The sequence below is a fragment of the Ranitomeya variabilis genome, chromosome 8, assembly GCF_051348905.1.
Source record: "Ranitomeya variabilis isolate aRanVar5 chromosome 8, aRanVar5.hap1, whole genome shotgun sequence".
Taxonomy (NCBI): domain Eukaryota; kingdom Metazoa; phylum Chordata; class Amphibia; order Anura; family Dendrobatidae; genus Ranitomeya; species Ranitomeya variabilis.
In genome coordinates this window covers 41,435,497-41,447,669 of record NC_135239.1, presented here as the reverse complement: position 1 = coordinate 41,447,669, position 12,173 = coordinate 41,435,497, and the positions used below count along the sequence as shown (strand labels likewise).

Here is a 12,173-nt window from a genome sequence, read left to right as displayed (position 1 = left end):
ACTCCGGAGCGGAGCGTGCGGCTCCATGTATTGCTATGGAGCCGCACGCTCCGCTCCGGAGTGCAGGTGCCACAGCTTGCTTTTAACCAGCGAGACTCGGCCGTCTCTCGCACCAGTGTGTCTCCGGCCTAAAGCTCAGTCTATAAATATATTTTGCTGAATGTTAAATACACATGGTAGTGGGGAGGCAGCCAACTCCTTCTTCACGCGGTCATTCCCCCTTCCTGGAAGGACACAGCAATGTATAGGGGTCATTGTACGGGTTATTTATCCTACAGTGTAATATTTTATCAGTGTGAGTATTTACCGTAGATTGGGGGATAGTATGATCATTGCTACCAGAGGTTAAGTGGAATCCCATAACTGATCATTATAGAAGATGTCTTTTGCCTGTGATGGACATTACAGGGGATCAGGTGGGCTCACACACTGGAGAACTGCATTATAGTCACAGAATTAATACCCACAGCCATAATGTAAATGTGAGAATATGGTACTTGTTGTAGAAGTTACTTAAATATAAGTTCGCAGTGCACAAATCAGTGCAACAAAAAGTCTAAATTCTAGGTATAAACTATTTTTCTGAGCAGACTGTCAAAGTATCCATAAAATATATAGAGAGATATATGCCTTATGTTCAACATCTATATCTGTAACTGAACAGACAATGGGGCAGATGTATTCTTATTTATATAGCACCATTGATTCCTTTGTGCTGTACATGAGAAGGGGTTACATCAAAATACAAATCTCTTACAGTAAGCAAACTAACAATGACAGACGGATACAGAGGGGCGAGGACCCTGCCCTTGCGGGCTTGCAGTCTACAGGATGGTGGGGAAGGAGACAGTAGGTCGGTGGTTGCAGTAGCTCCGATGGTGTTGAGGTGGCCGCGCGGTCATTGCAGGCTGTAAAGGCTTCTTTGAAGAGATGGGTTTTCAGGTTCTGTTTGAAGGATCCAAATCTGGTGGATAACCGGACATGTTGGGGCACAGAATTCCAGAGGATGGGGGATATTCGGGAGAATTCTTGGACGCGATTGGGTGAGGTGTGAATAAGGCTGGGTTCAGATTGCGTTAGTGCAATCCGTTTAGCGCGAGCGCTAGCGGATTGCGCTAACGCAATGTCTTTTTCGGGGCCGCGTTCAGGGGTCGCGTTAACGTCCCCGCTCTCGCAGATCCCCGATCTGCGAGAGCGGGGAACGGACCTCTGGCGCGCCGCGGACGCTGCAAGCAGCGTCCGAGGCGCGCTACAAAAGACCGGCACATCGCTAGCGCGTGCCGAAAATGACACGCGCTAGCAATGCGCTCTAACATTGCCGGCAATGGGAGCGCTAACGGACGCGGTGCACGGCGTTAATTTCGCCGTGCAACGCTGTCCGTTAGCGCTATCCCATTAACGCAATGGGAACCTAGCCTAAAGGTACCTTCACACGAAGCGACGCTGCAGCGATAGCGACAACGATGCCGATCGCTGCAGCGTCGCTGTTTGATCGCTGGGGAGCTGTCACACAGACCGCTCTCCAGCGACCAACCATGCCGAGGTCCCCGGGTAACCAGGGTAAACATCGGGTTGCTAAGCGCAGGGCCGCGCTTAGTAACCCGATGTTTACCCTGGTTACCAGCGTAAAAGTAAAAAAAACAAACAGTACATGCTCACCTGCGCGTCCCCCAGCGTCTGCTTCCTGACACTGACTGAGCTCCGGCCCTAACAGCACAGCGGTGACGTCACCGCTGTGCTTTCACTTTCACTTTAGGGCCGGAGCTCAGTCAGTGTCAGGAAGCAGACGCTGGGGGACGCGCAGGTGAGCATGTACTGTTTGTTTTTTTTACTTTTACGCTGGTAACCAGGGTAAACATCGGGTTACTAAGCGCGGCCCTGCGCTTAGCAACCCGATGTTTACCCTGGTTACCAGTGTAAAATATCGCTGGTATCGTTGCTTTTGCTTTCAAACACAACGATACACGGCGATCGGACGACCAAATAAAGTTCTGGACTTTATTCAGCGACCAGCGACATCACAGCAGGATCCTGATCGCTGCTGCGTGTCAAACGAAACGATATCGCTAGCCAGGACGCTGCAACGTCACGGATCGCTAGCGATATCGTTTCGTGTGAAGGTACCTTTAGTGTGGAGGAGAGAAGAGGTCTTGGGAGGATCGGAGATTACGTGAGGGAAGATATCGGGAGATTAGTTCTGAAATATAAGCAGGAGAAAGGTTATGGATGGCTTCGTAGGTCAGTGTTAGTAATTTGAACTGGATACCCTGAGGGAATGGGAGCCAGTGAAGGGATTTGCAGAGAGGAGTAGCGAGGAGAGAGATGACTTAGTCGGGCAGCAGAGTTAAGGATGAACTGGAGGGGTGCGAGAGTGTTAGAAAGTAGGCTACAGAGGAGGATGTTGCAGTAGTCTAGGCAGGAGATGATTAGGGTACGCACTGGCATTTTGGTAGAGTGAGGGTTGAGGAAAGGACGGATTCCGGAAATGTTTTTGAGCTAGAGGTGGCAAGAGCTTGGATGTGTGGTTTAAAGGACAGGGCAGAGTCAAGGGTCACTCTGAGACAGTGGACTTCTGGGATGGTGGGGTGATGTCATTTATTGTGATAGATCAGGTAAGGAAGATCTGTGAGATGGAGGAAAGATAATTTTAGATTTAAAGGAAAAAAGGAATGTAGTCAGCTTACCGGTCTTAGAAGAAATCCCCAGACCTGCCAACGCCCAGCACGGTTCGGGGTGAGCGCCCACAGCAAATGAAGGAAAAAAAAAAAAGAGAAATGATCCAGCTGGAGGTGGAGGCAGTTGCGACTTTGTGAGACTTTATTTAACAACTAAAACGATACATCGTTCTTCAAAAAAATCTTTGCATAGCAAACACCTGGCACACCAGTGAGGAGGATCACTGGTCATGATCATGAGTAAAATTTCATAGTTGAAACGTGTTGATCCTCCTCACTGGTGTGCCAGGTGTTTGCTATGCAAAGATTTATCGTTTTAGTTGTTAAATAAAGTCTCACAAAGTCGCAACTGCCTCCACCTCCAGCTGGATCATTTCTCTTTTTTTTTTTTTCTTCATAATTTTAGATTTGTCCACATTGAGCGAGAGGAGAAGAAGGAGGATATGGCTGATAGGCACTCTGGGATTCTGGACAGCAGAGAGGTGACGTCTGGGCCAGAGAGGTAGATCTGAGTGTCATCAGCATATAGATGGTACTGGAAGCCATAGGACATTATGAGTAGTCCCAGGCCAAGGGTATAGATTGAGAAGAGAAGGCGTCCTAGGACAGAGCCTTGAGGGACACCAACAGAGAGGGGGCGAGATGAAGAGGTAGTGTGGGAACAGGAAATGTAAAATGTGCGGTTGGTGAGGTAGGAGGAGATCCAGGATAGGGCGAGGTCTTTGATGTCAAAGGAGGAGAGGATCTGTAGTAGGAGGCAGTGGTCAACTGTGTCGAAAGCAGAGGACAGGTCTAGGAGGAGGAGTATAGAGAATTGTCCCTTAGCTTTGGCTGTAAGTAGGTCGTTAGTAGTTTTGGTCAGGGCAGTCTCAGTGGAATGATGGGGACGGAAACAAGATTGTAGGTTGTCGAAAAGCGAGTTAGATGCAAAGTGAGAGGAGGGTTCAGAGTGGATGTGCTGCTCAAGGAGTTTGGAAGCAAAGATATGGGGTGATGGGTGGACATAGCGCTTGGGTAAAGGGATGGATTTTTGAGTATAGGTGTGATTGTGGCATGTTTGCAAGCAGAGGGGAAGGTACCAGAAGTTAGTGATAGGTTGAAGAGATGGGTTAGGGATGGGATAAGAGTGGTGGTGAGGTTTGGGAGGTGGGATGGGGTCTACTGCACAAGTGGTGAGGTGTGATTTGGAGAGAAGATGAGCAAGCTCCCCTTCAGTGATTTTGGAGAGAGAGGTTATGGGTTTAGGGCATTGGTCTGGTATACAAAGGGGTTGTGGTGGTCGGACAACAAAGACTTTCCTTGTTTGTTAGATCTTATTTTTGAATTGTGTGGCAAAGTTCTTGGCAGAGTTGAGGGAGGTTGGAGGCGGCAGTGGAGGGAGTTAAAAATGTTGAACCACCATGCCTATAATGATTAGATTAGCCTAGAGGAGCATAGACTAAATGATATGCTATATACCCTATATTCCACTGATTATTGTTTCACACAGAAGTGTTAGAATGAAGGAGATCTGTTCTAGAACTTTTGCAGTTTTCCAGTTTACCCTAACCTTTGAGCAGCAAGTTATCCTAATTAGTCATTTCAATTTAGCATTTTTCTTCCAAGTAAAGAGCAGAAGGGAAACTTTGTCCAGCCTTTTCCCACTGTAAAGCTGGGTAACACATTATTTGAATGCTATACCCATAAAAAGCTGGATGATGGCTGATTGGTAGAACTATATCATTAGCGGCAACTGCTGCATAATGCAGGGGTATTTGAGTAATAAGTATGTAACCAGCATCTTTTCCCCACACATCATACAGCGGTGGACATTTAAGCTTCCGTCCTTGTCCGTCAAGGCTTTAGAGCATAACACAGAGCATTATGTGGCGATTATGCCCCCATTTGATGGCAGATGCACCTTCCTGGAGTGGGATCACGTGTCATATCTATTCACATACTATCAAGGGTGAGCTCTGTTGCCCCAGGATGGGGTGAGAGGTTGTTGCCCGCAGCCCACCACTGCTTCTTATCACACACACCCTTTGGAGAAATTAATGTTTTTATTGAAGGTTTGTTGCAGTTGTGTCTAGAAAACCTTACAAAATTCCAGAACGATACACGATACTGGTGGAGGAGTGAGATTTGTGCTGCGCATGAATTTCGCTCACAGATGATTGTTGTCTAAAACCGGATCCATTGTAATAAACCACCAACGGTTGGAATTATTATTAATCCAGACATGGCAGAATCCATAGAAGTCAAGGTTTGACTCCCCTTTAGGAGCCTTCTCTACACCTTGGCAGAAACTTGTGTCTCCATAGAAAGTTTGGAATTACCCAGTCACAAGTGTAAGTAAAATACCATTATGATGTCTTTCTGAACTTTTCATGCAGAATTTTCCCCGTAAACTCAGTTTATCACCAGATTACAACAGCTGGATCAATAAATCGACTCCCATGCTGTACGTGACCCTGTAACATTCAGTAGTACCTGCTCATACTTGGGAAATCATGGTGAAAGCTGCAATTTCACAATGGCCAGCGATGATAGGTCGCCGACCACTCGTGTAGAATTTGGAACAGGGGAAAAAAAAATAGCGATGGATGTTGTAATTGTTAAACAATCAGGGTCAATATAAGCCACCTCTGACCCGAGGGGCGTACATGTGTGCACAGCCGGGGCAGCAGATAGTGAGGTCTCTGCACTGCGCACACTAGACAGGCGCACGGCGGATCTTGCATCAGCCGCAGTTGTGATCACAGTTAACGAGATCTCTCCAATTACAGGATGACCTTGTCTGCGACAATGACTGGAACGTGAACCCGGTGACTGAATGAACTCGTGTGCAGACACTACGTGAGGAATCTCATTGACTACAGGCAGGAATAGGATAAATTATTTATTTAAAAGGTTTCCAAAAAAAATGTAATAAATAAATAGCAAATTTAATATGATAAAAACAGATGTAACATGTTCAGGCGTATCTGTTCAATGCCCTGTAACCCAGTCCATAGTCTACCACTACTAAAGGTTGCAATGTCCGTTAGTGATGGGCGAATGTGCTGGGATGAGGTGTTATCTGAGCATGCTCGGGTGCTAACTAGAGTGTCTTCGGAGTGCTCGAAAAATATGTTCGAGTCTCTGCGGCTTCGTGTCTCGTAGCTGATCCACAAGAAACGCATGTGCGGAGACTCAAACATTTTTCGAGCATGCCGAAGACACTTGGTTAGCATTGGAGCATGCTCAGATAACACCTTGTCCGAGCACTTTCTCTCATCACTAGTGTCTATCAATCTTAGCAAAAGTCTTTCTCCTTCTGGTCTGCTGTAACTATGCTCCTTAAGCCCACCCCTACACATTATATCTCCGCCAATATCGATGGGTTCAGCCGACAGTCTAACCATAAGGCGCCGACTCATGGCAGATCGTATTGTCCCCAGCGATAAGCCGTTGACGCTGGACATGTCTGGTAACAGCTTTCTCCCAGAGAATAGAGGAACACTCGGCCAAACACGCACTCCTGAGAATGGGAGAGCCGGATGACATGGCTGCAGTTTGCCAATCGTTCACCAACTATTGTGTATGGCCGGCTTTAGAGTCTTTTGACATTGAAGTAAAGCTGATTCTTTGGACCACTTGTTTGCATCCTTGAGCTGAGAAAATCTTCTCGTCCTTTGGCACAAACAGGAGTTCTTGGATAACAGATTCCACGTCGTCCTCGTTGTAGGCCAGGCCCCGAGCCTCAACGACATCTCGAGCACAAAGCTTCACGTGTCGCCGCTCCAAGGGCAGAAAGGCCACAAACTCATCGATGAGATCTTGGGTCAGCAGCTGATGTGTCAGGAACTGATCTGTGAGGAACCATCGAGAAGATATAATTCATGGTGGAAGATTGGATTTATTGCAGGAGAGTTGTGAACTTTACAAACTAAAGATATTTACACTTTCAACCTAGTTGACTTGATGCATGTATGCCAGGAAAGCTCCAGTTGTACACGCTAAGCATGGCCATAAGGTTACATTACACAGAGGCTAAGAGAGTGGACTTTGGTGCCTGTGTGGCTGATACACCACCAAAAAAAGTACAGTATGTAATCGCATGGTAGATGTGACCTCAATTTATGCATTTGTCGGAGGCACACATCTCAAACACATCCTGGTCTATACATGAAACCGAGGTTCTAAATACCAGCAGAGCCCTTGTTAGGTGGTTTTCCAAAATTGAAAAGGCTCAAGGATGGAGCAAGAGACGCAACAGTGGGCCCCAATGAGAATTCTGTAACAGTGCCCCATCTACCATCTCTTCACCTTATATACATAGTATGGGGGACTCTTAGGGTACTGTTCCCACGGTCCGTAAACGCTGCAGGTTGGACGCTGCGTACATCCGCAGTGTCCAACCCGCAGCGGCCAGATGTTACAGCATAGTGGATGGGATTTAAATAAATCCCATGTCCTCTATGTGTGCACTGACGTCCACGGCTTCTCTGCGGAGCCGGACATGCGGCGCATCTTTTAAGACCGCAGCATGTCAATTTATCTTGCGGAGACGCTCAGTCTCCGCAAGATAAATTTCCCGTCCAATGTATTGGACGCGGTGATTCTGCACGGTTCAATTAACACATGCGGAATCACCTGCGTTGAAAAGCCGGCAGCGCTTTAGACGGAGTGGACGTGTGCTGCGTCCAAAGCACTGCCGGTTCCTGAAGACCGTGGGCACATACCCTTACTCCTCCAGAGAGCAGAAAACTATTGCTACATCTTCCTGGAGGAGAGCTGCTTTGCATACTTTTCCCCATTACGTAAATCTCCATCCAGCAGCGGGATCTTCCCCGACCAGTGCAGAGGTCACACTATAAACGACTTCCGATCATTAAGCCGATCAGGAGATCACGCAATCGGAGCCTGAGGATCACGTTCCGATAAAGTGTCACAAAGCTGTCTGCCCAGCAGTATACTCGCGGAGACCATGACCGCGCTGTGAACGGCTGCTTGTGCAATGTGCCATAAGTCAGATCACTATCTGTACCTTTGCTCTGGTGTATGGACGCTCTCAATGGGCGATCTAAATCATCCAGTGTGATCTCCTCACGATGACGCCCGGCTCTCCAGAAGTTCAGCGCTACTTCATTGATCATGCTGGCACCGACTCCACTGTACAAGAGGTAAGAAGGAGATAAACCCTCATTCACATCTATTTTTTTCTCGTTCAAGCAAATAAAGGCGCAATTTCCTTCAGTGTTTTAGATGACATTTTCATCTGTTTTTACCATCAGTGATTTTTTTTGTATAAAAAAAAAAAAGAGGGTTCTCAAACATCAAACAGACAAGCACTAGAACGCAGCATGGATGCCAAGAGTCCACGTCACTCACGGTCCCATAGACTTATATTGGCGGGTTTGATCCCTGACTAAGCTCAAAAATACATGTTTTTTTAGGGGGAACTGAGGGTCGTGGAAGACTGTTCACTAGAAAATGTTAGCACACATAGTCTATGGGACTGTTAACACAGACGCCTGAATGATATTTAAGGTGAATAAATGAGTACACCCCCTTTAAAATGTAGGATTTTAATCAATACCTCACTGAATACGAGCAGAATTTCCAAAAATGATACAACACTGAATTTCATAGAACATTTGTTTGTAACCCATAACATGAAAGTAAGGTTAATAATATAATATATTTGTAATGAAACAAAAGCTTCCGTTTTACTTAAATTAGATGATGCAAAAATGAGCACACCCCACATCAAACACTACTGCGTCTAGTATTTTGTATGACCTCTGTAATTTTTAAGGACAGCAGCAAATTTCTTAGGCCTGGAATGAACAATTTGGTGATATTTCAATATCTATCTTTTTTCCATTCTTCAAGAACGACCTCTTTTAGAGCCTGGATGCTGGATGGAGAGTGAGGACAACTCAGAATTCCTCATAGATGTTTGGTTGGATTCAGAGCAGGAGGCATTTGGCCACTGAATCACTTTCACCCCGTTCTTCAGAAATGCAACAGATGTGTGTTTTGGATCATTGTCATGTTGAAAAAAAAGCATGGCGTGAAGGCGGCATTTTATCTTTCACTATACAGCAGTACATCTGTGAATTCACGATACCATCAATGATATGTAGCTCTCCAACACCAGCAGCACTCATACAGCCTCCACATAAGGACCCGGCCACCACCATGTTTCTCTGTAGGCACCATGCATTTTTCTAAATTCTTTTTTTCTAAATATGTAGTGCCTCCAGTGATACCTGTTGGTGGTAGTGTCCGTTATGTGGGGTGTTGCTGGTGTCGGGAGGTACATTTTATTGATGGTATCATGAATTCACTGCTGTATAGTGAAAGAGAAGATGCCGCCATCACTCCATGCTCTTTGTAGACGTGCACTTTTCCAACATGACAATGATCCTAAGTACAAATCTGTCGCATTTCTGAAGAACGGGGTGAAAGCGAGTCAGTGGCCAAGTGTCTCCTGATCTGAATCCAACCAAACATCTATGAGGAATCCTGAAGAGACGAGTTGCCATGACTCTCCTTCCAGCATCCAGGCTCTAAAAGAAGTTGCTCTAGAAAAGTGGAAATAAATAGATATTGCACTATGTTGCCAACTTGTTCATTCCAGGTCTAGGAGACTTGGTGCTGTCCTTAAAAACTATGGAGGTCATACAAAATACTAGATGTAGTAGTGTTTGACGTTGGATGTACTCATAATTGCATAAACTAATTTGAGTAAAACTGAAGATTTTGAAATGAAAGTTATACTATTGACCTTACTTTCATGTTGTGGGTTAAAAAAAAATGTTTTATGAAACTCAGTCTTGTCAAAATTTTGGAAATTGTTCTCGTGTTCAAGGTAGATTAAAATCTTACTTTCCAAAAGGAGTGCACTCATTTATGCCCCATGAGTATTACAAGGGTCTCATTCGCACGGCTACTATGATCATAAACTCAGACCCATAAGTGGGTTCAATGACCCATCTCTACAGCATGATGAATCCCACCCAGACCATGGCGTGCAGCTGACGTCGAAGACTATATATTAGGGAATTGCTCACTACGCAGTTTTCTAACATAGTGGACAAGGTACCTTTACGACATTACTATGGGAATACTAATTTTGGCAACTTCCTACCTGAGGAATATAAAGATGCTCTTTGTGTTCTGCGTCTCCTCCGGGTTTAAAAGTGGGAAGAGGGACTGGAGAAGACCTGCCGGCAGCTTGTCCGTCTCATCAAACACAAACAAGGGCTGCGCACAGTGCGACGAGACTGCCTGGATCTGCTTTCTCAACTGGACCTGGAAAGAAGTCAAATCTATGAGTAATTTGGCACAGTGACAATGTTCAGGATCTGCTGTAATACTACAGAGTCGTGTGCTGTTGGATAGGGGCAGCCGTTATAGCTGGGACCTCTGAAGGCGGAGGTCTTATCAATAACCATTGATTAGGTCAAATGCACAAAGTGGTAGCCAGTCTAGATGGAAAGTGATGGTGTTACAAGTGGGCGAAGGGGTCAGCTCGGGATGGGTGCTTCCAGCTTTATCTCTGGTGTAATGGCTACTCCATATGAATATATTTAGGTGAACTATGGAAGTAAAGGCTGGAGGCGTAGATAAGGCGGCCTGGGATAACGTTACCTTGTAGGCTTCCACATGTGACAGATGAGGAAAATGCAGCTGTGGGATGAACACTCTGGTACACCGGCTCCGCTGACCATCCTGGTATAGATTCTCGGCAATGATCCGGGCAGCCAAGTTCTTACCGGTTCCAGTCCAACCATGGAATGACAGAGCCAATGTCTTTTTTGCGCCATCTTCCTGCAGAAACTTCTCCAGTGAAGTTAGTATCTGCTTCACAGCCAGGTGCTGCCCGTGAACTCTCCGCTCCAAGTCCCACTGGAGACCTAGAGGCGAAGTGAAGAGGAAAAGCTGAATATAGGAGAAATATCTGATTTCACCCGTTAGCTGTATTTGGCAATGAGACGCTCGTGTCGTGGTTTTTTTCTCTCACCTGTGAGATTGTTAGTAATTGGCTTCCGTGCAAAATCTGAGCCATCCAGTACTTTGGCGTACCAGTCCGTCAGGAGGTGTAGGGGGTCCCAGCTCCACTCTGCAATACAAAATGTATGAATATCATCGGCGTAGAACTAATAACAGGTCATCCAAGGCAAAATAACACTGTTCTGGCTCCACTTCTCGTGGACCATAAGGACATGGCATCTATGGATTGTGTGCTTTGACTAGGGCAGTGTTTTCCAAACTCCAGTCCTCACGACCCCCACAGGTCATGTTTTCAGGATTTCCATGGTGTGGCACAGGAGAGAGAATTCCTGATGCCTTCATGATATTCCCCTCACCTGTGCAATACTAAGGAGATCCTGAGAACATGACCTGTGGGGGCTGTGAGGACTGGAGTTTGGGAAACACTGGACTAGACCCTTTGGTCTGCCACGTGTGGACAGATGCAGTCTGAGAATTTAGTCCTCGAACCACAAAAAAGTTGTGCACCTTTGATTTAGATCATACATGGCTTTGATAATTATCAAAGCCATTTATGATCTAAATCAAAGGTCTACAACCATAATCTTTCCAATTCTGGCACAATTGTGCAAAAATATCCCTGGGCATTGAGTGATGTGCTATTGGTGAGAGCAGATCTGGCCCACTCACCCATATGGTGCTGCTTATCGTCACACTTGTCAGGCCACAACCAGCACTGGAGGTCCTGCATGTACTCCCAGGAAAGTTGGGCCAGGTCTTGCACCTCTTGGGCACCGGATAGCCAAAGACCATCTTTCTTCTCTTCTTCGTCTTCCCCATTCAGTCCTGCTGGACTCACAACATCCTCACTGGCTTTCACTGTAGGGTGGATCAGTAGAAGAAGTAACAAGAGTGGAGCAGCCCTGATCATTCCTGGAGTCTGATCTGGAGCTAGAGGAATCACTGGAGAGAATTTCTGGGCTGATGGTTACTCGGTGCTGCTCTTATAGTCCATGTCCTGTTTTTGTGGGCATCTGTTTCTATAGCACTGCATCCTCGCTGGGGATCTGTCTGTGTTAAATAGTGTCCTCACTCCCTGGATGCTCCCCTCCCTTCGTCAGGCCATCAGTCTCTCCTCCCTTTCCATTAGCTGTCACATTTTCCTTCTCCGTCAGCTTCTGTTGCTTTTCATGTTAGTGACCCTCCCCTTCGTAGTGTCACTTTCTCTGCCTTTTCTGAGTGGGGCTGAGCCTGTGGGTGACTTGTGCCAGCCGCTTCTATGGAGGAATGACTCATCATCAGAGCTGAGCCGTCACCGGAAACGGATTTTTAGGAATCACGTAAAAGCAAAATCAGGGAAAACATTCTTCATAAACTCGACTTTCTTCCGTAACAGTTCTTATGTCTTAATAGCGACATATCTTACAACCCGTGTGCAGCTATGCTCTTACAGTAGTGTTCAGAATAATAGCAGTGGGCTCAAAAACACGAGTTCCTCAAAAAATCTTTATACGCATTGGGGACATTGCACGT

At 46.2% G+C, this 12,173-nt stretch overlaps 1 protein-coding gene across 2 annotated transcripts; it reads right to left on the bottom strand.

The window, feature by feature from the left end:
* Nucleotides 1-5,544: 5,544 nt before the first annotated feature.
* On the bottom strand, nt 5,545-11,934 carry TOR3A (torsin family 3 member A). 2 transcript variants are annotated; one of them, XR_013218702.1, is made up of 7 exons: nt 11,331-11,810; nt 10,672-10,770; nt 10,299-10,564; nt 9,796-9,959; nt 7,687-7,811; nt 5,867-6,508; nt 5,545-5,796 (listed from the first exon to the last, which is right to left on the bottom strand). XR_013218702.1 is itself a non-coding variant. In XM_077278492.1 (6 exons), exons 1-6 carry the CDS (start codon nt 11,569-11,571, stop codon nt 6,231-6,233), a joined length of 1,173 nt encoding a protein of 390 aa, XP_077134607.1. In that variant the 5' UTR covers nt 11,572-11,934; the 3' UTR covers nt 5,545-6,230. The 2 variants fall into 2 exon arrangements, 1 of the variants encoding a protein (XP_077134607.1); XM_077278492.1 differs by having other exon boundaries at nt 5,545-6,508; nt 11,331-11,934.
* Nucleotides 11,935-12,173: the final 239 nt, after the last annotated feature.

Bases quoted from the DNA above. Each gene is read 5' to 3' on its own strand.
- TOR3A (XM_077278492.1), bottom strand. From the start codon at position 11,571: ATGATCAGGGCTGCTCCACTCTTGTTACTTCTTCTACTGATCCACCCT. The intron at 10,771-11,330 runs GTGAGTGGGCCA...TTTGTATTGCAG, and splicing joins CGATAAGCAGCACCATATGG to AGTGGAGCTGGGACCCCCTA. The intron at 7,812-9,795 runs GTAGGAAGTTGC...CCTCTTGTACAG, and splicing joins AGCATCTTTATATTCCTCAG to TGGAGTCGGTGCCAGCATGA.